Source organism: Mus caroli, chromosome 11 (genome assembly GCF_900094665.2).
Source record: "Mus caroli chromosome 11, CAROLI_EIJ_v1.1, whole genome shotgun sequence".
Classification (NCBI taxonomy): Eukaryota; Metazoa; Chordata; class Mammalia; order Rodentia; family Muridae; genus Mus; species Mus caroli.
Genome location: NC_034580.1, coordinates 81,101,095 through 81,127,567, shown reverse-complemented (window position 1 = coordinate 81,127,567; position 26,473 = coordinate 81,101,095). Strand labels below are relative to the sequence as shown.

The 26,473-nt window shown below is 51.1% G+C and overlaps 1 protein-coding gene across 2 annotated transcripts; it reads right to left on the bottom strand.

Moving 5' to 3' along the window:
- Positions 1–26,191, bottom strand: Tbx4 (T-box transcription factor 4). Of its 2 annotated transcripts, XM_021176896.1 has the most exons (8): positions 25,991–26,191; positions 25,302–25,396; positions 17,547–17,666; positions 16,349–16,496; positions 4,802–4,954; positions 4,060–4,148; positions 3,743–3,978; positions 1–1,991 (listed from the first exon to the last, which is right to left on the bottom strand). In XM_021176896.1, the coding sequence occupies exons 1-8, from the start codon at positions 26,189–26,191 to the stop codon at positions 1,375–1,377; spliced, it is 1,659 nt and encodes a 552-aa protein (XP_021032555.1). In that variant the 3' UTR covers positions 1–1,374. The 2 variants fall into 2 exon arrangements, with proteins under 2 accessions (XP_021032555.1, XP_021032556.1); XM_021176897.1 differs by lacking the exons at positions 25,302–25,396; positions 25,991–26,191 and adding an exon at positions 19,194–19,461.
- Between the last annotated feature and the right edge of the window lie 282 nt (positions 26,192–26,473).

The following is a 26,473-nucleotide window of genomic DNA, read 5'->3' as shown; positions in this document are numbered from 1 at the left end:
CACAGTTGTAAGATGGCTTTATGTTCCAATATGCAAAACAAAATGTCCATGCTATATATCAAAAACACTTGAAGTTTCATACCGCCTGTCAGCTAGTGTGTTTTCTAATAAAGCTTTATCTGCAGTGTGCATTTATAATATATATATATATATATGTTTTATCTTTAACATCAAACGTAATAAAAATTTAAATAGATGTCTTTCCAAATACTTCCTTCAGCATTTGTTTTCAGTAAGTTTATTTGTAAAAAAAAAAAAAAAGCAAAGCTGAATTTGACATGTGGCCCGCATTTGTGAGATATATATATATTTATTTATATATTTATTTATATAATATATAAATAGCTATTCAGCATGCAAAGAGTGTAGTGATCTCCAGAGTTCATACTGGCCGCCCTGACATTCTGGTGACATGTGATGCAGATGGACCAAGGATACACCCCTCCCCACTCTGAAGGGATGATATGCTCCTCTGAGCTTGAACACTCAAGTACTTTCTCTCAGCTGTCCATTTTCTGCTGGCCGGCATCCTCGCTCCAGGCATGTATGTAGGTTTTCTGGGAGCAGAACCAGTCCAGCTGACATGTGACATCAGTCCAGTGAGATCTCCAAGGGACACTGCCAGGTAAGGGGCATCTGACTGCCCATCCTGGGATGCAGCCGGTGTCTCCCAGGCTGAGAGGGAGGCCACATGCTGGCACTGGGAGGGAGGGACTCTGTACGCATCATGAGGTGATGGGGCATGACTCCTTTTTGAAAGTCATGCTTCAGACCCTGGGGCTTCAAGAATCCAAGTCCAGGCCAACTCCACTCTCAAAATACTCTAAGGCTCAGGTAGTCTCACACAATCTCCAGAAGCTAAGGGAAGGGGGTACTTCTGTTCCCCAAAGTGGCAGCTCACCTTGCTGGTGGAAGACCAGGGAGTCTATGGTAAGCATGGATACCCCACCCCAACCCAAGCAAAAGAAAGGCCCTCCCTGTGACAGAGATCTCACTTGGCCCCTGAGTAAAATCAGAGTATATTTCAAAAAGCTCTAGGTGACTCCTGAGCCCTCTACTTCTATCCCACCCAGGGCATGCCAAGAGATGTCAGCTAATGGTGGACTCAGCTCCTGCAGTCAAAATCACTTCTTAGATAATTGCATTTTTTTTCTTGTTTTGGCCTTAGTTGCATGTCAGAAGACAGTTGCATGTCAGAAGACATGACCACATGTATGTAGAAGTTCAAGCACGCGCACACACACCACACACACATACACACACACACACCCATTCTGAAATACCTTTCTATGTTTCTTGGCAGTGCCGGCCACCCACAGAGGTTAACACTGGATTGACATGGTCCTGGGGCTGTTAAGGATACAGGTAGTCACGTCATCCATCGGTCCAGTTCTCCACAGTCCCCATCCCTGAATGATACTGTAAGGATGACTCCCGGGTCAAGGAGAAGCTCTGTGAGTAGAGAAACTCGTTGGCAGTGTTCAGGTGAGGTGAGGGTGGCTTCCTCTCACACATCGCAGGGAGGCCACGCTCTCTAGGGAAGGAAGCAGAGGGCCCCCGCTCTCGGACCTGAGACTGGGATAGCTGATTGTACACACTAAAGTGGGCATTTCCTGGTGGCTGGGCGCTCTGGGCGGCGATGGTGGGCAGCCGAGGCATCACTGTGGTGGCGGTGAAGTGTGCGGGGAAGGGCTGGTAAGGCACAGTCTCCATGGTCTGAACGCTGTAGCTGGTGTATGGCGACACCGACGTCCACATGTTACAGCTCAGTGGGGGTGGGGGCAGGTCATCCACGGCGGACACCCCTGCGATCTCAGGCCCCGAACTCGAGTACATACAGGCTTCTCTGGGGGTCACCTCACTGCAATAGGAAGGGCTCAGCATCTGCTGGTCGTAGGGAGGGGGAGAACGGAAATAGTGATCGTCCCCCACTGAAGACGGGGTTTCCAGGTAGGATCGCTTGCAGGGCAAGTCCAGGTGGCGGGCACTGTCTGCCGAAAGAGAGAGAAGTGCTCAGAAAGAGGCCGTTCCTGCCAGCCCAGGGCCTGGTGTCCTCCCCACCCCCACCCCCACCCCCTATGTGCCAGGATATCCTGCCCTTTTCACTCAGCACCCGCCCTGGTCCCCCATGTTGCCTGGCACTCCCAGAACCATTTGAATAAGCTGCAGCTTTTATAAAGTGGCAATGACCAAGGAGCGGTCAATTTATGGACCTTTGCCAAAGGCCAAGGGGGATATCACATCCCTGGACACCGAGGGATGTGCTGCATCGGGCAGCACACAGCTCTGATCCTTTGCCAGCCCGACTCTCGGGATGCGAAGGGGCCCTTGTTCACACTGGCATTTCTCAGACTAGTGCAGTCTTGGCCCAGGAAAGCAGAAGCAACTGCCAGGTCGAACCAGGCCCAGAGACCACATCTGTCAGAACTAGCCAGCAAATTAAGGCCGAGATGTTACTGCCTCAACCCTCAGTGCCTGTGGAGAGCCTCAGGAAGTGGGCGGTGGGCCAAAGAGCTTGTAAGCAAGCTTTTGCTGTTTTGAGAAGAGCAGTTTAACCCTACTATGTTCAAAGAAGACACATCAGCTGCTGTCAGGCCAATCCCCACATAACAAGTGAAAAGGCTTATATGTGCAGGCTACTTTGATGCTCTCTGGAAAGATGCCACCGGCCAACACAAACCATCCCTCTGCATCTTCCAACATCCCCCAACTGTGTGGGCTCAACTCTCTAGAGTGGCATGTCTTCTCCTGGGACCTAGGATATCGGAGGCTTGAGGGCTAGGGCGGCAGCCCTCTCAACAAATTTAAGAACACTTTCCTCTTGGCTTTTCTTGGCCGCCCTCCTGTGCTTTCTCTAGGGATCCATTCGGGGAGCCATGTATACAGAGATGGACAGCCTAGAGGAGGGAGGGGCTGAGCACCTAACCCCTCTGCAGATTGATTCAAGGCTGCCTGGGGACACCAACTCTCCTTTCTCCAACATCCTCCCCTGAGCTACATTCCTGTGATTGGCAGGTGACCTATCACTCTGGGTCAGGGAAGACCAGACAGATAGTATATAGGCTTTAAGGCCACCCAGTTTGTACCACAATTACTCACTTTTGTTGCCGGATTATGACAATGACTGTAGAACAAATATAGGTATGGCTAAACTCCAACAAAGCCTTATTTATAGATGCTAAAATATGAATTTTATATAATAACATGAGAAGCCCCCATTTTTAATATCTAGCAGCATCCAGCCTAACTAGGCCTAAAGGCCAGTCTTATGTCTAAGAGTGGGCTGAGAGAACAGTCTGGACGATGAGCAAGAGTCTCCAGACTCACTCCCAAGAGGATCTTGGGGACCCACGAAGGACCTTTGGCAAGGTAACACGAGTCAAGCCCAAATCTGTCTGTGGAAAACACAGGGCTGGCAGCTGAGCCTTGGACGCACTGGTCCCAGGTCAGTGTTGTAGAGAAGCCAAATGCCCAGGGTGTGGTCACCCGAAATCTGTTTCCAATCACTCATTTCGGCACCCAAGAACCTGTGTGCATCCTTAAGGGACCAGTAGAGAGCACCACCCTTGGCACTGTGGCTGCCCACTGCTCTGGGGCTGAGACTACCAACCATCCAGCTTCCCCCTGCCTCCCAACAGGATCAACACTACTCACGGAGGCCCCCAAATCAACCCCTGGGGCTGGCCAGCATACCGGGAACACCAAGGGCTGTTGGGGGTCATGTATCATCCCAGAACCCTACCTCTACGCTTCAGGCAGTGGTAGAAGAGGCTGGAGTCCCTCTGCGTTGGGAAGGTGTTAAGGGGCAGGTCCTGGGGCTCTGAAGCAGCAAACTGCATGTGGGCCCCATTCTCATACTGGTAGTGCTGCAGGGCCTGGTGTGCGCTGTGCAGGGGGCTGACATCCGGCTTAGCCGAGAGTTGGCTGGAAACGAGCCTCTGCCTCATGATGCTTTTGGAGATCACGGGATACTCCTTGCTGGAGGAGCAGGGAGAAAGTGAAGATGCTTTGAGGGTCCCTGGGTCTTCCCTGTCCCACCCCTGGCCAGAGCAGCCCCACCTCTGCAACCGGGCCACACGCAGGTCACTGTCGTCGCTGCCCCGGAATCCCTTGGCAAAAGGGTTGTTCTCAATTTTCAGCTGGGTGATCTGTTAGAAAAGGACACACAAAGTCATGGGAGGAGGGAGGACAAGGTGACCGGTAGCCCTCTTTCCCTAGCTCAGATCTAATGATAACTTAGAACAGCCTGGAAAAGCTACATCCCCCTCTTATGTCAGCTCAGAGCCAGGACCAACTTGGGTCTTCCTTGATCTGGGTGCTTACTGGGAGCTTGTCTTTAGCTCAGTTCTACTGCTTCACACCTTCTAGTGCTTTCTCCAGAACCCTGTGACAGCTTCCTTCCTGTGCATGTCAACCCCCTTACAGATTGTGAAAGACTGTAATCTGACTTGGGGGCTCGGCCTATAATCAGGGGTAAGAAGCAAACAGGCAGGAAAGTGATGTGGGCAGGGGGATTGGCAAACACCTCCTAATTGACAGGACCCAGGTGGCCCTCCTGGATAGGCCAGACCTGTACCTACAGGAAGATTCTAGAAGAGCCCCGCCCCAAGGCAGACTCCATGTCTCCAGGTTTCCGTTGCTGGCCATGGGCTCTGCCCTTACCAGTTAAACGGCTGTTCAGTTTAACTCGCTGGCTCTGTTTCCCAGTATGGCAGTCTCTCTGCTTTTCTGTTCCTCGATTAACGTACCCTGGGGTCACCGGGCAGGTAGGGTGGCGTTCCCGTGTGGGCTGTGGTTATACCTTGTGGTTCTGGTAGGAGGTCACAGAGATGAAGGAGGTCTCTGGGAACACGTGGGTGCAAAAGGCTGTGTTTTTGGAGCCAAAAGCATTGTTCTCGTCGGCCTTAACGATGTGCAGCCTGGGCTGGTACTTATGCATGGAGTTGAGGATGATCTGTGAGAGATGGACTCAGTCAGAGCTCCAGGCCCTGCCCAGCTTCATCCTGAAAGCCTAGGGCCCAGGCCTGAGCCCAGAAATGTCTCAAAGCTCCCAAGGAAAGGAAATGGGGTCCCAACTCCCACCTCTCACATCCCCACCTGGCCTCTTGTTCTAGAGACACCTTACCACAGCTTCTGTGGTGTGGGATTGTTTCCCTGTGACAGTGTGCCAGTCCTACACCTTCTTGGGACCTCCTCTAAGAGATGCTGATATGCAGCCTTCCCTTAAGCCTACAGGTACCCTGCCTTTCCTAGGACCGCTGCTGTAAGTGTTCAGCCACTGCCTCTCATGTCTTCAAGTAACTGCAGGGCAGAAGAAAGTGAGGACATGTCCTATGTCGCTTGGGACCTGAGGGGAGACCAGCTGCTTGCTTCCCTTAAAGCTGCTCAAGGCACTTCCTAGCCTGAGGGGAACATCATCGCAACAAGGGGAGCGCCTGTGCCACTGCCTGGGCCCACTGGAGACCTTGAGCACCCAAGAGCAGCCGGGCTGGGAAGGCAGGTCAGCCCAGCTGACAGGAGCTCAGGGAAGAGCAGACACTTGGTCATCAAAGCCCAGGCAGAAAACACACAGTAGTTATTGCCCCAGACCTGCTTCGTGTGGCTGTGCCCCCACAGTAGTGGCTGCATCACGTGCCATTAAAATGTATTTTTTATCGTTGACATTTGCCAGACGCCCTCTCATTGGAGGCCCGACCAGGAATTTGGGGCATTTTATCAGCGCTGCTCCATCTGTTAACCCTTTGCTTTCTATGTCAGCTGCTGGCCCTCAACTCCTCTTCTCCTAATGCTTCCCTCTGCCCCAGGTGCCCCTTCCAGGCTAGGCTTGCTGCTGCCTCTGCAGAATGAAATATTTAACCCTTAGGTTGCCACAGTGCTGAGAGAATAAGGCCCAGCATGAAAGCTCTTTCCTGGAAAGCCTTGCTGGGTTCTGAGTCCCAGAAGGTTCCACACGTATCCTGTGCCTGGTCAGAGGTTAGCTGTAGGCTTTAGCCTGCTCTGTCCTGCCTTCCGAAGTTCACCTTGGTGGCTTCTGGTCTCAGCCTTTCTGTCTTGTAGACCAGGGGGAAGGTGTGACCCCTGGGGGAAGGTGTGACCTCCCTTGTGACCCTGGACTGGAGCTCAACGAGGCTGAAGAACACAGTCCTTTCCCAGGATCCAGGAGTGTCCTGAGACAGCACCTCCGGATTCTGTCATTATGTACAAGTCACCAAGACACATGTATTCACTGAGGGCCACTATTCCCTGAACTCAGCAAGTGGCTCCCCCGAGGCAGCCTGGGTGTTGCCAGGAGGGCAGGGCTCTCTCACCTGCAATTCCTGCTACTCTTCCTTCTGCAAGGACCCGGCTCCTCTGGGAAATCCTCCTGGTTCTGAAGCTGCTCCCTCTGCCTTGCCCACACCATGTGGCTTCCTGTTTTCTTTTTGACTCTTCAAACTACAAACTCACCCAGGGCTGGAAATAGGGGCTCAGTTCCCAATACCACTAAAATAAGCAAACTTCTGCAAAGAAAGGGCCCTATCTTCTGTTTTTCCGCACCTCGAGCTTCTTGAGTACAGAGTCAGGCTAGGCCTTCATGCCTCTTCTCTGTAAGATCTTGCTTCGCTCACTAGAGACAAGTTAAGCTGGGCATTTATTTCCAGGCAGAATTTAAAAGTGAACATGTATACACTCTTTCTATGGCACTCTCGTGCTGCAGCTCCCCGCAAATGCTGGCAGGACCCCAGGCTTTCTGGTTCTCCTAAGCTGGCATTACAAAGGCAGACCAGCCAGAACCCTAGACCACAGCCCTTGTGCCCACACCCCAGGGACAGACTGCAGCAGCCACAGGCTATTCATGAGTACAAGTTCCTTCTTTTCCCTTCTCCCAGGGCCACTTCTAGCAGCTACTTGACTCTTATGTTCAGAATGCCACCACTTCAGCCTACAAGACAGTGTCCTGGATGACTTGGGTTGAGACTGCCAAAGACACCTTCCAAAGAACAGAACCTGCTGTACCTGCAGAGGCAGGTAGGAACTGCCACGAGAGTAGTGGTTCTCAACTTGTGGGTTGTGATCCCTTTAGGGATCTCACCACTCTTTCACAGGGGTCTTCTAAGGCCATTGGAAAAATGGCCAATCTTTATGATTCATAACGGTAGCAAAATTACAGTTATAAAGTAGAAACAATAATTTTATGGTGGGGGTCACCACAGCTTGAGGAACTGTGTTAAAGGGTCGCAGCATTAGGAAACTTGAGAACCACTGCACTAGAGGGTACAACCAAGGCCATAGAGAAGTCCAGAAGAGTGAAGATGTCTCCATGGTCTCCACCATACCCCAAGTCCTGAGCAAGCTCTTCTCTAGACACAGGAGTCTGCATCTGTTGAAGGACAGCCCTCAACCAGGTGGTCCCATACACCCTTCAAGCTCCTGACAGTCTGGCACCTGTCTAGAGGGAAACCCACCCATCAAACCAATGCCCGTGTAAACCTGAACCCTGGTCCTACCAGCCTGAGAGAAGATGAAAGCAACTAAGTGGCTCACACACCTGGCTTTGGTCACAAGTTCCACGGGCACCATGTTCAACTAATCTGCCAGAGTCTCATGCTTACATCTGTTACAGAGTGATACTGCGCCAAATGGGCTAGCCATGTCAGCCACCCTACTACATGACGAGTCCCATCATCATCATCGTTCCGCAGAAATGGGATTCATTATGTCCTGGCCACAATTCAGAAGCCTGCTCTGTTTTAACAGTTGTAATAGCGCCAAGCATCCGTCTCCCCGAGAGCTTGCCAGGGCATGCTTTGCCACCGAGGTCCAGATTTATCCCTGTTAGAATCCAAGAACTGAAAGACAGAGTGCAGAGAGTGCTCTGACCCAACCCCCTGGATCCGGGTCGACAATGAGGAACAGAAGGTCTGGAGTGGAAACGTGACTCGCCCAAGGACACACAGCTGGATGAAGACAGGCGGCCTGGCGGAAACCAAATGGCCTTGGAAGAGGCAACCCCACCCCCACCCCGCTCTCAATGAACTTCATGGCTAATACTAAGGTGTCTGCTAGACACTGCAAGGGACATGGACTTCTATTCATGTCTGGACACTAGCCATACAATGGTAGACTAACGTACATTTATTCATATGGTAAAACCAGATCTACCCAGCATCAGGCTCTCACTAAGGACACTTCTCTAATCTGTCGAAATTAGAATAGAACAGAGGTGGCATCTGCAGCAGAGTGGATGTGGTACCTCGCACCTGTAACCCCAGGACTTGGGAGTCTGGGGCAAGAGGGACCCCAAAAAATCAAGGCCAGCCTAGGCTGCAGAATGAAATAACCATCAAAAAGAAAGGGGCCGGGCGTGGTGGCGCACGCCTTTAATCCCAGCACTCGGGAGGCAGAGGCAGGCGGATTTCTGAGTTCGAGGCCAGCCTGGTCTACAAAGTGAGTTCCAGGACAGCCAGGGCTACACAGAGAAACCCTGTCTCGAAAAACCAAAAACCAAAAAAAAAAAAAAAAAAAGAAAGAAAGGGAAGAGAAATGGGAGGACAAGAGAAAGAACTGAATAGAGTCAGGCAAATCTCCAGCCCATTCAAGAAGCCTTGATAAGCCTTGGACCTCACTCCCTGGACAGCAACCTGGGTCTCTCACACATAGCCAGGAACGTTTTGTTTGTTGCTTTTGCCTTCTTCCATGGCAACGGCACTGGCAGTCAAGGGTCAGAAGAATATAAGAATTCATGCCAGGCCTGGGCTAGGTATTTTACATACATCATAATCAATCTTAGCAATGTCTTTACAAAGTCAATATCAAGGCCACTCTCATTTTAACAGACCATGGGTTGAACATTGGAAGACATCTGGACATCTGACAGCAATCTGAGGCAGAGTCAGTACTAACTCCTAAGCTGACATCCCTTTATACAGGCTGTGGAGGGGTGGCCTGATCGGGGGTTGCTGAGGTTCACTATTAGTCAGAAAATGGGGGCCACAAAGAGGGAACACAGAGCTACAGGGGAGGGGAGGGCAGCAGCCACTGGCACAGAAATGGCTGCCTGTCTAAACACCACCCCTCGTGTGGGTTCATTACTCACGTGCTGTCTACCAGCACCCACTGGCTTTCCAGGCGTTCAGACACAATGTGAGTCATGTCATCACCAAGACTCAAGTGAAAATAAGCATCGAGAAAAAAATGGTGGAAGAATTGTAATGGTAGCGGTGGCGGCTGCACAAAAATATGTAGTGCCTTCAGGTGACACCTGAACCTGAATGTGTAGTGCTCCAGAGGGCAGAGAGGTGACTCCAGCAAAGAGGGCATCCCTTGCAATCTTCCCAAAGCCAGTTTATAATTTAGAGGAATTACAGTAGAAACACAAGATTCTTTTTCAGCTCTACATGCTGAGCCTACAGTTCAAATGAAACACACACACATACACAACTCACCAAGAGGACAAGCCCTGCCAAACACTTAATGCATCGAGAAGTCTCAGCAGTTAAAGCAACTGGCATGTGAATAGACAAATTCACATGGGGACCAAAACGCAGAAGGCATCCTACCACAGGAAAAGAGGGCTCTCCTCTACTGATGTTGGAATAACCGGGTAGCTCTCTCAAAAACAGAAAAAAATCAGGATTGACACCTCCCATCAAATGCCAGCATAGTGCTAAAAGGATTCTCATTTTATATTTAAAAATAAATCAAGGGGCTAGCAAGATGGCTCAGTGGTTAAAGGTATCTGCTGCCAAGCCTGACCACGTGAGTGATCATTAGAGTCCACATAATGCATAAAACAGACTCATCAAGGCACTGGGGAAGCTGAAGCAGAAGGGTCGTGAGTTTGAGGTTAACCTGGGCCACTCAGAAAGATTCTGAAAAGCACTGTTCCCTCTCAAAGAAGAAATGACTGAGGCCCTTCCAGAACCTATAAAGGAAGAAAGGATAAATTCAATCAAAAACTTCTTCCAAGGAAAACCACTACTACCGTGGGCCGGATCAAGTGACAAACTGGCAAGCACATTAGACAAGGCTTAAATCTTCCAAATTTATAAAGGTTCCTAAAATTGATGAACTCAAAAATCTGAGAGGAAAATGAAGAATCACAACGGTTCACAGAAAAGGAGATTTGTGTGAAAAGATGTGCGTGCTCACGGGGAAGGAGACGTGAATTAAAACTAAAATTGGTATATGCAGTTCACTGTCAAACTATCCGGAATCTGACAAGCTGGAGTGGGGGGGGGTGGCTCCATCAGTGCAACCCTGAGGACCCACTTTAACCCCCAGTACACAGGTTAAAAGCCAGGCACGCCCAATGCTTGTGATCTCCAAGACCTCTTGTGAGGCAGAGACAGGAGGATCCCTGAGGTTGGCAGCCAGGCTTAGTCAGACCAATGAGCTCCAGGACCAGTGAGAGCCAGTCTCAGCCAAAAAGGCAGATGGGTTCTAAGGGATAACAACCCAGACCAGCTGACCTCTGACCTCCACGTGCGTGTGCACACAAGTGTAAATATACCACAAAAAAAGTTAAGAGAACAAAGTCTGCCATCCCACCCTGCTGGTCAGGCCAAGGTGGGCACACACACACACACACACACACACGTTTGGCACAGTGCAAAACGACACCCATCTAAGCTGAATCAAAAGAATGAAAAGAGTCTGAGAACATCCTGGTCTATATAGCAAGGACCAGGCTAGCCAGAGCTACATAGCGAAGGCAGGAGGATACCAAGTTCAAGACCAGCCTGGGATACCATATCTCAGAAAACAAAAACAAAACCAAAAAACCCTGAAACACATGATAATAAAATACCCAATCCTTTCAGTAAAGACCAGCAAAGTGATTCATGGGACAACAAAAAAGTGGAACTCTGCTAGGGAGAGGAAGGGCTCTCTGGGTGAAGGGCTTCCAGGCTACCTTGTTCCCAGGGCAAGGTCTAAAAGGTGTTGCTGTAGCAGCCTATTCGGCCTCCATGCGCCAACAAGAATGGCTGACCACATCCCAGCAAAGACACTTTAATTCAGTGACTAATTCCTTGTGTGCTGTGCTGTATGAGTGTGTGTGTGTGTGTGTGTGTGTGTGTGTGTGCGCAGTATCCAGTGTCTACCTCGGTTCTTCTTCACCTTACTCTGAGACAGGGTTCCTCACTGAAAATGAACAAATGAATGAATGAATCTGGAGCTCATTCATCTGGTAATTATCCAGTGAGTTCCAGGGGTGCACCTGTCTCTACACCATAGCACTGGGGCTGACTGATACATGGCACTGTGCGGGGCTTTTTGAGATGAATGCTGTGGACCTAGAGCAGGTCCCTCAGGCTTACGGGGGCGGGGGGTGGGGGCAAGGGGAGAGTTGAACCATCTCCCCAGTCTACTTGGTGGCTTATTTTTAAACCATGTGAGTGTATTTCTGATTGAAAAATTAATTGTAGAGGTATAAACACTCAGTTATAACGTTGTTAGCAGAGGATGGAAAGATGTGAGTGCCAAAAGCACACAGAGAACCCACACTTCTGTCCCCAGAGGGACTGCATTTGACCTCAGAACCAAGAATAAGAAATGACGAAGGGTGAAGAGATGGGACAGTCATCCAAGCCTGGAGTGGTGGTGGTGGTGGTGATGGTTTGAATAGGTTTGGCCCCCATAGATTCATGTGTTTGAATGTTTGGCACTATTAGGAGTTGTGTCCTTATTGGAGTTGGTATGGCCTTGTTGAAGGAAGTGTGTCCCTGTGAAGGTGGGCTTTGAGGTCTTAGATATCCTCAAGATCTATGTGACACAGTCTCCTGCTGCCTGAGGATCAAGATCTCGGCTCCTCTAGCACCACATCTGCCTACACTCTGCCGTGCTTCCTGCCATGAAGATAATGAACTGAACCTCTGAAACTATAAGCCAGCCCCAATTAAATGGTGTCCTTTATAAGAATTTCCCTGGTCATGGTGTCTCATCACAGCAATAGAAACCCTAAGACAGGGTGGCAGGATGTTAGGCAGGCACAGTGCTGTATAGGACTGCCCTCTGAGCCAAACTGCCACCATCTTCATGGGCTCAGCTGTGTCTGCTTGCAAAAGATCCTGGCTGGGTTTGTTGACTGTTGAGTCATGGGACCCCCCCCAGCCTGCTGTATGCAATTCTGTCCTAACTGCATGTGGCCTCTGGGGGTGGGGGGTGGGGAGGGAGAGAGAAGATTCCATCTATGAAGCTATGGGGAAGCCATCATACTGATTCAGTATAGATTTTTCCAGGTGTTCTGGGGGTGCAGCACCCACATTCCTGTCAGTAATCCACATCTGTGCTAAGTAAGCCAATCTCACTTTCTCCTCAGGACGCACACTGAGGGACCCGTACCTTGTTATGTCACTGGGAGGGTGAGAAGAGGGGAAGACATCATTGATGCTTCCATCCTTCACCCGCAGTGTACCCTGTCTCCTTAAGAAACCCAGATGAGGGCTAACTCAGTCCCTCCAGTCAGATTTACCCTGTGAGATGGCCCTTTCTCCTCAGCCAGCTGAAAGGCCTGGCACACAGATGGCACTAACCATCTTTCTAACACATATGGATACACAACCTACACGTCTGCTTCCTGCCTCCGGATGAGCAGAAAAGGCAGACCCGAGTGCCAGCCATTGAGGACCCAGTTCAGCCCTACTTGACTTCTTGAAGCCCAAGTATTGCTCGACTCTTCGGAGACTAGGAAAGAGGGGGAGAGGCCGCTTTCTGCCATGTGGTCACCTAACGCGAGCTGCTGGAGGGTCAGGGGTAGGAAGGGAGACGGACAGTTCTGATGTCATCAGATTAACTGGAGCGGGGCTGAAGGTATGCCATGCTGATGCAATGGCTGTCCTGCTTCCCTCCCATGATCCTTTCTGTTCCTGCTTCCTGTTCTTCCTCTAACAAAATCCATACCCTGCACCTGCCCTGCCCTCCTAAGCCGCCTCCTCCACTGTTCTTATGAGAAATTTCCTTGTGGGATTTTACTGCAGATCCCTACAACTTGAGACTGGAGAGACAGCAGCAATTAACATGGCACTCGCTGCTCTTCCAGAAGATTTGGGTTCCGTTCCCAGCACCCACATGACAGCTTACAATAATTTGTAACTTCAGTTCTGGGAGAGCTAACACCTTTAAAAAAAAAGATTTATTTATTAAACACTATAGCTGTCTTCAGAAGAGGGCATCAGATCTCATTATGGATGGGTGTGAGCCACCATGTGGTTGCTGGGATTCGAATTCAGGACCTTCATAGGAAGAGCAGTCAGTGCTCTTAACCGATGAGCCATCTCTTCAGCCCCACCCCACCCCCTTTTTTTTAAGCTCCTCTGGTACCAGACATGTACCCTCAACACCTACATACATTTTTTTTAAAGTTTTTTTTTTTTTTAAACCCCACAGGTCCTCCAACCCTGAATTTGGAAGCATGTAGCCACATGGTCTGAGAGAGAGTCCTGTTTTCAATTCCATCTGCTACATAAGACCACTGCCAAACCCAAACCCTCACACCTGGTTCTAGTCCCCTTTCTTGGTCCTCAGAGAATTAAGAGTTGGGGGCATGGGCAAGATGATTGCCCACCACATACAATGCCCTTCATCCCATTTGAAGAGGAAGAAGAAGAGGGGGAGGAAAGGGGAAGGAGGGGAAGGAAAAAGGGGGAAAGGAGGAAGAGGAGGAGAAGAAAGAAGAGGAAGAGGAGGAGGAAGATGGAAAGGTGAGGAAAGAGGAAGGAAGATGGGGGGAAGGAAAGAAAAGAGGAGGGGGGAGAAGATACCAAAATGAGCATCATGGAGGGAGGAAGTCCCGAAGATGAAGAATCTAAATAAAACAGATAATCCAAAATGGCTGCTAAACACTTCCTACACTCGAGACTCTCTTCTTGCTTTTATACTATGGCAGACACGTGCCCAACCAGTTGGCCACTTCTGAAGTGAGGGGATGGGGTGGGTTGGCCCAGAGGCTTTCTAAGCTAGAGTTCCTAAGCCCACATCGAGGTCCCCAGGGTAATTCACACCACTGGCACTAGCTGTGTCCACCTCTAAGACGGGGCAGTCCCATCTCGTTGTTCAGCTGGTCCTTTCCCAAGGAGAGGTGCCAGCCACGTTGGTGACAGTGGAAAAGACTAAGTAGACCTGCTAGAGGTCTGAGAATCTCAGGAATAAGTCTCCCAGGTCCAATGGGCTGGGGAAAGTTCCTTCAGGACTGGAAGCTTTTAAGTTTGAGTGTGTGAGTTTTGCAGAACAAAGGGCATGTTTGAGGCAAATTCATAGTACAAGATGGCTTTCCCAGGCTCCCAGACTGAGGAGCCAAGAACGATGACTTCTCCTCCTTTCCTGGAAGCTCACAACTCCCTCCCTCTGGCACAAGTCAAGGTTAGAAATCTATAGTCATAAGGGATGCCCTGCCCTAAGGCAGCCAGAAAGTGAACCTGCATAGCACACCCCGTGTCTACACGGCCACAGCCTGCTCCCTCTACAGCAATACTACCAATACCAAAGAAAGATGGCCCGAGCCCTGGATCCAAGCACCTACCCTCTCTACACTTGGCTCCTCAGACATTCTCATCTCCTTGGGACTAACAATGTAACAATGTACCATTGGTGTGGTAGCCAATGAAGTGCCAAGTGCTGGGCACAAGACAGACATAAGGTAGACAGATGCACTTCATCTATCCCTAGGGGGTGAAAGCTGAAGTAAACAGGTAAAATTTCTATTGCCAAAGAAATAAACCTCAGTGGGCAGGACCAGTGGATCCAGTAGCCCCCACAGCCTTACAACCCTGCAAAGTAGCCCTACTGACCCTAACTTTAAAAAGTATGCAGGGTTAGAGAGCTTGAAGGACCTCCAGGAAGATAGGTGGAGAAAGCACAGTCCTCTCTCCTACTTATAAAGAAGGCCCACCTCGGGCACCCTCTCCTCTCACCTTCTGCAGGGACAAGAGAGGCAGAAATGTCTTGGCAAGCATCCTTGCATCTGGAAGCCATGGTAACAGTCAAGTGCACCCAAAATCCCATCCAAACTCTTAATCTCAAGGTCCTTTCAGATGCCCAAAGAGGCTACACCTGCCAAGCTCTGGACTCACCCCACCCTGCCAGGGCAGCACGATACTGCAGGTGTAGTTAGAGGCTGCCTGTCTCTCCATCCCCCGCTGGCCTCAGAAGCCTCATGAGCCTGATACCACAATCCAGCCAGGCAAAGTCCAGCAGGAGTCAAGTGTGGGCAGAGACCTGGCTAAGATTTGCTCTAGGAGCTGGGGCTTGTCTGCCCCTCTCTCCACGGGGATCTTCATGCCCTGCGTGGGGAACTTGTGAAACAGTCAGAGAAGGGTTAATTTAGTCACGTTGGCGTTCTAGGTGCAAACTCACATCACCAATAACCAAGAAGGAAACCGAACAGACGCAGAACCTGAAACCAAGAGCTTGATTGATCAGGATAGAGTGCTTCTGGCATTTTTGCATAGGGAACTTCTCAGAAAAGTTCTGACTACTCCACAGCCTCCTGCCCCGGGGGCTGATCTATGCCATCAAGTCACACCTACACACTCGTCCCTGTCTTCACCCTCAGTGTTGGGTGTGCAGCATATTGAACACCTGGCAGCCCTGCTGGGCTCCCCAGCACCCCTGCCCTAAACTACCAAAGACTCACAGGAGTCCTTGGAGGCAGGGTGGAAGCCCTGGAAGAAAATACCAGCTGCTAGGCTTCTGTTTACAACACATTTGAGCTCAAGATTTCCACATGAAAAGCTCCTTTTTGTGGGCCTGCTAGAACCAGATGGGGAAAGAATGAGCCTGGGAAGCTGGAGTTAGGATGCTCACAGTGGCTACCACTGCCACCTCCTACCACTGTCCTGAGCTGTGAACAAGACCCCAGGAAGCCAGGCAGAGGCTGAGTTAGGAGGCAGAGAGAATATGCCCTTCCAGAGGTCAGAAGGGCAGACCATGCAAAAAGGGACTTCAGAATTCACATCGGTAGAGCCTACCAGGCTTTGGAGAACCAGACATGAGAGATTTAATCTGCTATCCCCATGATCCTGTTTATCACCAGTGTGGTCCTAACCATCCCCATCCCCATTTTCATCTCCATTGACATCACCATCAAAGTTGTCATCGGCATCATTTTCCATCAATGCTCTCCAATCCCCCTCTTCCCCATCAGCATCTCCATTGCCACATCTGCCCTCACTTAGCTCCTCTCTGTAAGGTTCTTCCTGTTTAGTCTCTCATCTAGGCTTCACAGCCACAAAGAGTACTAGTCAACTCCATTCTCTATACAAGGAAAGGAAGACAGAAGATGCTTGCCCAGGCTCACTAGTGAGGAGGAGAGGGGTGTATACAGCTGATCTGCAGGATCAGCTCCCACCACTAAAACCCCCGTTCTTACATGGCCAAAGGGGTCCAGGTGGTTGTTTGTCAGCTTCAGCTTCTGGAAAGAGACCAACTGCCGCATCCAGTGAGCCCCCGTGGCAGGAGAATCCGGGTGCACATAAAGTCTCCCTGGCATGGCCGGCTCAGCCTTCCCTGCGACCATCCTGCCAAAGAAGTAGACAGCAGGAACAGGTGAGTACACCAGGGTCTGTCCCCTCTGAGAGCAAACCAAGGCCCACTGGAATAATAGCTGGTTTTCTATCCAGTACTAATGCAGAGAGGAGGGGAGGGGAGGGAGGAGAGCAGAGAGGGGGAGTCGCACTTCTCAGCTTCTTCCCTGGAAGGCAAGAGGGAGATGCAGGAAAGCAAGATCATCTACTTCCCAGACTGAGGCTGTTTGTGAAGATGCTCCTGGGAGAGTCGGGCACTTCTGTGGGTTTTACTTATGAGTTGTATTTATTTACTGTCAGTGCTTTAACCCCGGAGCTACCCTCACAACCGCCACCCCATGTGTATGTGTGTGTGTATACATACATATATGTGTGTGTGTGTGTGTGTAAATGTATATATATATATATATATATATATATATATGTATATATATATATACTCTAAATGTGTCCACTGGAACTTCTCAAAGAACCTAAACAACTTTTCCAACCCAGAGCTTGTTCTGGCTTCTAATTTAGCTTCTGCTTCTATGACCTCCACCACGGAGCCCAGGGCCCCAGCCCCATGTTCGAGGAACAAGTACAGTTTTAAGGTGTGACACCCACTTGCCCCTCCAACCTGCCCATCTCTTCCCCAGATCCTTTAGCAAACCCCTCAGTCTGAGAAGGTCAGACTCTGAAGCCAGGCAGAGAAACAAAAGAGCCTCAAACCAAGTAAGATCACTAAACTTTTAGTTTCTCAAGAAAAAAAAAAAGGTGGCCACTTTGCACCCCAGTGAGGCATTGCCAGTGTTAGTACCAGATGTTAGTGTTCCTGCCACCAGACAGCACCAGGCTGCCTGTGACTGAGAGAGTATGGCCCCTTGAGGTCCAGCAAGCCTGCGCATCTGCTATAGACAGTGCTGATGCTAAAAGCATCTGGGTCGAGTCTCAGCCCCTGCCCAGGTGCAGGCAGGGGACCAGCGAAGTGAATCTGGGCAGAAGCAGATTGGCTGGGGACAGGAGTACCAATAGCAGCTGAGGAGGAACAGGCCCGGCTCTCACCATTTGTTGTCACAGAACTTGTAGCGGTGGTCGTCTGCGGGGACGATGTCGATGAGAAGTATGTACTTGGTCTTGGGGTTCATGCCTGTGACTTTTACCTTGTAGCTGGGGAACATCCTCCTGAAGGAGTCAAGAGTTGAGGTGGTACACCAGGAGAAGTGTCAAGAGTAAAGCAAGGGCAGACAGCGGAGCCCTTTGACCCATAGGTCCTGACCCATTTCTCTCTTGTCTTCGCTGTACCACAGGACAGAGCTATACCGGACTCCACCAGCTCTCAGTCGACATCCAGAAAGACAATGTATGCCTTTTCCCAAATTTCCAGCTCTAGAAATCCACCCCCAAGATTAGGAGACCCTGGTCAGGATGGTGAGGGAGGAAATCAGTAGCCATCTGCTCGCTTTAAATTGCCCCCAGTCCTTAGTCAGCTTACAATGTGCAGCTAAAATTCTGAGATGCCACCATAGGGTGCTAGAGCAGCTGACCTGGAAGTCCCAGTCAGCTACTCCTATAAACAGTAAGATGCCTCTCTCATGGAAAAGAGAGCTTCCTTGACTAGGAATCAAGGAAGTCAGTGGAGAAGCCTCGTGGATGAGAAATCAGCCTGCCATCCGTAGTTCATAGCCAGGTCCACCAGGGACCACCTAAGGCCTCAGGCCACCTGCCTGGGTCTCCTGTGCCTTGGTGTCTCTGCCTCTCAAGTGAGGATAAGTTAACTCCCACTGCCTCCAGCTCCCCCTCTGTCCCACCTTCCACAGGCCAGTGGTGTGGCCTCCAGCTCCCCCTCTGCCCCACCTTCCACAGGCCAGTGGTGTGGCCTATTTCTAGGAAAGCAGACACAACAAGCACAGTCTTCCGGTTCCCGTAGCTTGTGATGAAGCTGTCTAGAACATTCTAGAGAAGAACTTCCCACGGCCCTCAGCACATACATGCAAGCCTGCAGTGCATAAGTCCCTTGGCTCCTGCTTAACCAGAGGCAGGCAGAGAGAACAGCCACACCCACTCCACACCCCACTCCCACGCGGGTGCCTCTGGTCCCTCCCCAGCTGACTTCCAACAAATAATGGCTGGAGATGGAAGCTCAGATGTAGACCATTTGCCTAGCCTGTGCTGGGTTAGATCACCAATTATACAAGTCACATACTCTGTTTAAACTCAGTAAGACCATGCTGACTTATAATTCTAGTGCTCAGGGAGGCTGAAGCAGGATTGTTGATTTGAGGCCAATCTAGACTACATATCAAAACCTTGTCTGAAAAAAAAAAAAAGGCAAAAACAAAACCAAAAATGGCAGAGTGATGGTGGTGCACACCTTTAACTTGGGAGGCAGAAGCAGGCTGATCTCTGAGTTCGAGGCCAGACTAGTCTACAGAGTGAATTCCAGGGCAACCAGGGCTACACAACGAAACCCTGTCTCTTAAAACAAAAACAAAAACACACTCCAGAAGAGAAGCAGGGTCCAAAGCTGTCTGAAGCTATAAAACGGGGGAACCTCAATCTGCCCTCCACTGTTAGTACTGTGAATCAAGTCAACACCAGGAAGCTGCTCACTGAGCCAAAGTAGGACAGAGAACCTCACGAGAAGCTGCTCTAAACATATTAAACACTTTGGACGCCTCCTCCCCTATTTTGTTATCAATATTAGCTTACCTGAGTAGGGCAGGACTTCCTGAAAGAATAAAGGTCTCCACAAGCTGGCAGACCCCACAGCAAGCTGGGACCCTGAGCAGAAGGGTTCCGGAAAGCTTGGTTCCCTCCAGGACCTGCCTAGCCCGACCAAACCCCTCTCCAGCCCGACCAAACCCCTCTCCAGCTACAGGAGAGCCTGGTACACACGGTGCAGAAAGAAAGGGCCGCTATGCTGGCCCAAGCACCAGGCGCATGTGCATGAGCATGTGGGGGGGAGTGCGCATGTGTGCCTGTATGCGTGCCTGGAGGGCGGGGAGGGGGGGGGTCGGCACAGTTTTAGCTGCAAGTCTAGGGACTTATAAACCGTGTGGAAGAATTTGTCTCAGATGTCAATTGAAAGCGTTTTTCAAATATCCACCCCACCCCCTCTCCAAGGATGAGGAGGAAAGCCAGAGGACTCAGGAACCCAACCCAGCCTCCTCCTTCCACCAAACCCTCTGCTCAGCATAGGGGCACAGCTGGCGTGGGCGCCACCCTGTTTCCTGGCCCTGCCTCACTCCTAGTGGGCCTAAAAACTAAAGGAGGAGGGCAGCAGCTGCTTGGCCTCACCCTCCCTGGGGGAAGCCAAGAACCCTGTCCCCCTTCAGGCCATTTCACAACCGCTAGAGAAACAGCAACAAAATGGGGGCGGCCCTGCTGAATTCGGGCTAGCTAGGCCCAGGTAGTAGCTACAGGTGGCAACAGCAGAGGTCGGCCCAAGCCTCCTTCCAGGGCCAGTGCTCACATAAAAGGACCAGGAAGAAATGCCTAACTTCCACTACAACCTTGTGTAGAGCCTGGGCAGAAAAAAACGGACTGGAGGGCCCTGACCATCCAATTCTCCTCTGTGTCGCACTGGGCCTCAGCAGCTCAGAGAGCCAGGCAGACACTGAGTGCTCCTCAGACACCCTCCACCCACCCCCGCTCCCAGATGCTCAGGGCCTGGGTCTGTCCCCTTCCAGAGGGAGACCACTTTAGGGAGGTCTTGAGGCCCTGGTGTGTAGGGAAAGAAGAATATCTCCTGGCCTCTGCCTCTTCTGTCCACTGATGCCCCTCTTCTGAGGGCAGCAGCCCTCACAAGCCAAGAGGGCAGCCAGGATATCTGGGGTGGGTCCCTCAGCCAACCAAGCCTCTTAGGGCTTGCTTGCTTCAAGGACCTGAAGTTCTGGGGTAGGGGGTAGGGGGAAGGCCTAAATGCTGCCACTCACCCCCATCCAGGCACCCAGTAGTCTGTCCAAGGTGAAAATACTGCTGCGTGAGAAGAGGAAGGTATACCACCCCCAAATGCAAAAGGCTAATGATGGAACCCAAAGGTCCAGCTCACCCGCCTGGTCATCAGGAGAGCAGGCCTCCAAGCAGAGGCCAGACTGAGTTTGGGAGCTATGACTTCCTCTACTGGCAAAGTAAAGGATCCTCCCTAATCAAACACAGGGGCCTATCGAGTGAGCTATAAGTTATTTCTGACTTACAACATTAAAAAACATGAAACGTACCTGAAAACCAACACCCTATAGTGGGTGGGGGGCTGAGGAAGGCGGAGCAGGAGGGGAGGTCGTCACTAGCTCTAGCTCTCGCAGCACCCCACTCGGCCGGCTCCCTTGGCTCCCTTCCACACCCTTCTGCACTTGCCCCGGCGTCTTCTCTGTCCCCTCTGCCCTGGGTCCCCACACCCGCTCAGTCCCCAGACAGCTGCGGCGGCCAGCTCGCTCGGAAGCGGCTCCGCCAGGGGAATAAACACGCCGGCCGCCTGGCCGCCCGCCGGGAGCAGATGAAAGCCCGGACCTCCCCTCTGGTCAGCAGCGGGCTCTGAGAGGGTACAGGCTCCGAGCCTTTATCTTCTTCATACTCGGAAATGGCTTTAGAATGAGCTGCTAGGATAAGCTTCCTCCATGGTGCAGGCCCAAGGCTTGGGGGTCGTTGAGATTTTGGCCACAGATCTGTAACCGTGAACTCCCTGCCGGGAGGGGACGTACTGGGGATGGGATGGGCTCTTAGATCTCAAGGTTGTCAATCCAAGGAGCCTAATTAGTGCACAACTCCTATCCCGAGGACGAGGACGGAGTGGAAATCAAGATCCTAGAACCCACCAGCCTCTCCCTACCTAGCTGGATCCCATCGCAGCCCCAGCTTCCCTGATGGAGGCCTGAAGCAGTTCCGTGTGCCTTCGCTTAAACACAGGCATTAGAACCACCGAGGCAGGCGGGAAGTGTGGAAAGTGGTTTTCAGGGTGGCAGCCTTGGTGACCTGCAGGGCATGCATGAGGAATGCTAAGGAGGTTCTCCCTCATCTGGATGGCAGCTACACCCTGGGTTCGAGTTTTCTATAGGGCTGTAAACTTCAGATGCCCAGTATTCTCTTACAGAAATATTCCACTTCAAAGAAGAAATCTACATTTAGATGATGTAAGCTTTTACGTGTACACACACACACACACACACACACACAGAGTTCCTATCTTAAAACCTTCAAGGGAAACGAAGTGCAAAATGAGTTTCAGGGGAAAGGCGGGGATCACTCGAGAACCCACCAATCATTGTGTTCTTAAAATCTTAAAATTCTGGGGTCTTGCTGGGAAGGGGTGGGCAGCAACCAAAGCTGGGGCACTGCCTAGATTCAGGCCAGATCTTTTGGAGCCAAATGATTTCTGAAAACACAACTAAGAGACTCACTCAGTCACAGAGAGAGAGAGAGAGAGAGAGAGAGAGAGAGAGAGAGAGAGAGAGAGAGAGAGATTGAGCCTTTTTAATATATCTAAAGCATTTTTAAAGACGTGTTCTCCCAGAAGGGAGGGTGGCTGAAATGGATGCTGTTTGGGTCCGGGTTTTTGCCTTTTTTTTTTTTTTTTTTTTAAAGGCACTTCCTTCTGATAGACTTTTGCTTTCAGAAAATACTTTAAGAAGAGATCAAAGCGCTCTCTCTCCGACCCACTTTCCCAGTGTCTTCAACCCTTACTTCTCTTATCATCCACGCCACTGGGCTCTGACGCTCTGTATACAGAGCAAAGGCAATTGGCTTTGAAGCCCGGGATTAAGCCGGGCCAAATCCTTGCCTCAGAATAACAAACAATACAGGTTCAACAGGAGTTCTCATCGGTAGTTCATTTTTCAAACGCAAATTCACTGTCACTAACACAAGCAACATTGAACTCCACAGGCTGTGAAGGCTGATAGTGGAGATTTATCTGGTGGCAAAACCGCGACCCAGGAGTAGGGCAGTCAGATGGGTAGGAAATGTTCATTTTAGGAAGGTTTATATTTAATTTTTTGTGAAGCTCGCTTTTATCTGTGTTTGGGAGAAAAATGCAGTTTCTCACATGTATCAAGAAAAGACAGAAATCCGTTCTCTGCCAACAAGAGCACTCTGGGTACAAGGGTCTGAGAGGAATTGAAACTGCCCAGGGAGGGTTTGGCTCTCCTGTGACAGACACCTGGCATCACAGGTTCTTGAGCATTTTAGTCAAAGCCACCATCCAATGAGGCTGATTCTTTTTCCTTTGGCCTTTGGATTTTTTCAAGAACCTAATGGGCAGGAGACCTGTGAAACCAGGACCTCAAACAGACTTGAGAACACTCTGGTTCCCTCCATTCCCTCCCTTCCCTTCACTCCCTGACTAGACAGCAGTTACCATGCCCTAAGCAGCCAGTCTCTAGCACCTAACAAAGCTCACACTGCACAGGGCCTCCGTTTAAAGGGATTAAAACAAAAAACAAACAAAAACAAAACAAAACAAAACAAAACAAAAACACTGAAAATTTTCAAAGTTAGGGTCTTGTTCTGGAGGGTGGGAGGATATATGAGTTGCTTGGCTTGCATAATCCTGGCAATTCCCTTCTCTGGGGGGTTGGTTTGTTCTTTCTGGTTTTTGTTTTTGTTTTCCAATATTTACATCTATGATGCAGAGTGCAGGAAAAAGTAGCAGGCCATTTGCTGAGAACTGTACACATCCCAGGAAGGGTACTAGTAGACTTGCAGAGTTAGGGAAGCACCAAGTGGAGTGCGGAAAGAGTCCTGAGCTCACACTACCTGGGCACAGTGAGCTGGCAATGAAGGTGGTCTCTGAAGACAGTGGGGGTCGAGGAGTGTAGCTCAGCTCCTTAGCAGCCTGTTTACCACGTTCAGGATGGGGGTGGTGGATCCTAGCACCCTAGGATCCTAGTGGCTGAAGCTAGTGAGTTTTTCCAATTATACTTGGCATATGCTTTCACTGGAGAAATGAAAGGATGTGAGAACCACATCGCTGACCAGCATCCTCACGGTCATTTTTAAACTCTTAGCACCATCCCCAAGCTCCACCCCTGGCCGGAAGGAGGGAGGGAGGAGGGCCCACACAGGTATAGAAAGCCCACTGAGCACCACAAACTCACATACCCAGCGGTATATGCTTCCAAGATGCTAAAAACTACAAATGTCAATTCTGAGGTGTTCCTTATTGTTTTACTCCCCTCCATATCAGCAGGCACAAAGGAACATCCCCCTTCCTCCACTCCTGTAACGCACCTGACATTTTTACCAGCGCCATTCACAGGAACCCCTGGTTTGAGTCCCATAGTTAAGGGGGACAGCAGGTACACCTGCTTCAAACATCTGGTACCACAGAGGCAGGACAGTAGCTACTTAGTGAAGTGCACCCAGCTGGAAAAGGACCATGACTAGCTCACAAGGTCACTCTGCCAGGAATACTAAAGCGTCCTTTTTTTCCATCCCCCAAATGCAGCAAACTTGGACCCTAAAAACAGCCTTCCCCCGCCCCTGATAGAAGCCCTGGGTGACCACACCATTTTTTTTTTTTGACGGAGACAAGAGGGTGGCCAAGTGTCCACGTTTCCAAGTTCAACAGCGAACCAAGTTCACATTGCCTGCCAGGGACCCCTGCACCTGTGCACCGTGCACACAACACAAAACAAGCCCTGGTTTCTTTTGAAACGAAATTTTGTCACGTGCTTTATGGGCAGCTGAGTGATGTGGGACCTTTTCTCTTGTGGGTGAAATGGAAGCAGGTAGAGACCCGCTATGGCTCCTATCTGAGGGTTGCACAGATGGAAACAGTTGCATTGGTAAGAGAACACTCTTCCTACGTTCTAGTCTGACTTCGTAACTCTGTCCCTTGATGGTTTACCCTCTTCTTTCTCCAAACAAATTCTGGGGGAATGGACGTTTCTCATCTAACTTGTCCCTAGAGACCAAAACCAAGTGTGTGGATGCAGAAAGGGCTGAGGACCAACAAGTTTCCTAAACCTTAACTCTCCTGTGTCTGCAGCCTTCTCCTTCACCTGACAACTGCTCTATTGGGCCACGACTGTCCCATGTCAGAAACTGCAGCACAGCCAATGTCTGCTTTACACACACTCACAGGCATGTGACTACTGGAGCATAGCATACATACACACACACACACACACACACACACACACTGCTCTGTCTTTCTCTTCTCACCCTCTCCTCCCTCTTCTCTCCCACAGACACTAGTGCATTTTAAAGATGTTTCCACTTTATAAATCACCCTTCCCTGGCAGCCGCTGAGAGCTAGGGAGGCTCCCCAGCAACACACAAAACCGCCGGCGCCTTCCCCTAGGTTGAGGAGGGTGTTGCCCTGGGATAAGTATCTTGGGGTTCACTCAGCTACCAAAAAGTTAGGGCAATTGAGACACACAACCTCATCCCTTCTAGCAACGGAAGGCAGATCAAACCAGAGAAATTCACCGGAGGGCAAGCATCCCGGCAGGTGGCCCCTGGGCTGTGGCTGCCCTTATTTGCATCAGCCTTTGTCAACAGCATAATATAGCCTTTCTTTTTGAGCCTTCAGAACCTCCTCCCCACTCCCGGGTCCTCGGAAGGTGTAAAAACACTTGAGGGCCCTGACCGCTGCTGTAGGATGTGGTGCGGGGATTCCAGTGGCAGATAAATTTCCCAGTGATCCCCAGACCAGGAACCCAGAGGACCCCAGCCCCTTCAGATCCTCCTGGCTCCCACCTCCGCCCTCCCTGTGTCACTCTCCCCGAGTGACCTGCCTACCTACCGCTGTCCCCGCATCACTCTACCCGGGTGACCTGCCCACCTGCCGCCCTCCCCACGGCACGCTCCCCGGCTGACCTGCCGGCCTTGGTGATGATCATCTCCGTGCCTGCCTCGTGGAACTTCTTCCACAGCTCCTTCTCATGCAGCCCCACCTTGATGTTCTCGATGGTCTGAGGATGGGAGGGAGGGAAACTGGTATGTCTAGCTGGCCCACGGCTGGGCTCCACGCGGAGCCTGCATAGACCAACCAAGCGTGCAGATCTTGCCTGCCCCAGAGCCCACTCCTCAAGATTTCGTTTCACAAAATTATTTTGAACCGTTGGCGAATTGGAAGTCAGATTCAAACTCCCTCCTTTGGGGCTTCACCTACGGATAGGCCTACAGAGGAGTAGAGGCGACACCGCTGGCCCGAGGGACACCGAAAAAGGCTCGGAGGATGTAGGTTGTGGTCGTGTGCAGGGTAGCGGCTCCAAAGCCGCCTCAGTGCCGCTTCTGTGGCCTTCCTGTCTGTCTCCCTCCCTGGCTTTCGCCCTCTCGGGGTCCTCAGAGCTGGACATTGGTTTGGGTTGGTCCCCTGAAGCAAAGATCTCCCTACCTGGGCTGCGGCAGAGTCAGCCCCGAGGGTTCGAGGTGGAGAAGGGCTCTCCCTTGAAAGCAAGACCCATGCCCCGCAGAGAATTAAAGAGCCATAAGACTCTGACCCCTTGAGTCCTGTCTGCGATCCAGGACCCGACCCGCACAAGCAGACAGCCCAATGGCCCTACCTGCTCCGCGGCGGCAGCGGCGGAGGCGGTGACGTCGGCGCCCTGGCCCGGTGGGCTGCTGAGCGCTGCTCCACTAAGGCCCGGCGTGGCCAGTGCGGGTTCGGGAGCGTTGGTGGTGCTGGTGTTGCTGGCCTCCCCGAGAGCTGGGCCCGGGGCCCTGAAGGCCTCCTCGCTCTCGGACAGGCCCTTATCCTGCAGCATCTCCTTCGGGCACAGCACACGCCGAGTCACTCGGCCAGATCCACACTGGCTAGAGGCCCTGTGGCCCTGTGAAGAGTCCCCCAGGCTTTGAGTGGGCACCCCTGCACACGTGGACCCCGCCCCCTTCTGAGCTGGGGGAGGGAGCATGCTGGAGGGCAGGACCCTAGCCTCCTCCCTCCAAGTTCTGGACCGGGGAGGGTCTACGTGCAGTTTAAGGTATGACTGCCCCCAAGGCTTGGGGCTGTATGAGGAGTAGGTCTTGAAGAAAGACCGCCTTCTAGG

Bases quoted from the DNA above. Each gene is read 5' to 3' on its own strand.
- Tbx4 (XM_021176896.1), bottom strand. From the start codon at position 26,191: ATGCTGCAGGATAAGGGCCTGTCCGAGAGCGAGGAGGCCTTCAGGGCC. The intron at 17,667-25,301 runs GTCAGCCGGGGA...TGACTCCTTCAG, and splicing joins ATCATCACCAAGGCCGGCAG to GAGGATGTTCCCCAGCTACA. The intron at 3,979-4,059 runs GTGGGGCTGCTC...CTGCTCCTCCAG, and splicing joins CGTGTGGCCCGGTTGCAGAG to CAAGGAGTATCCCGTGATCT.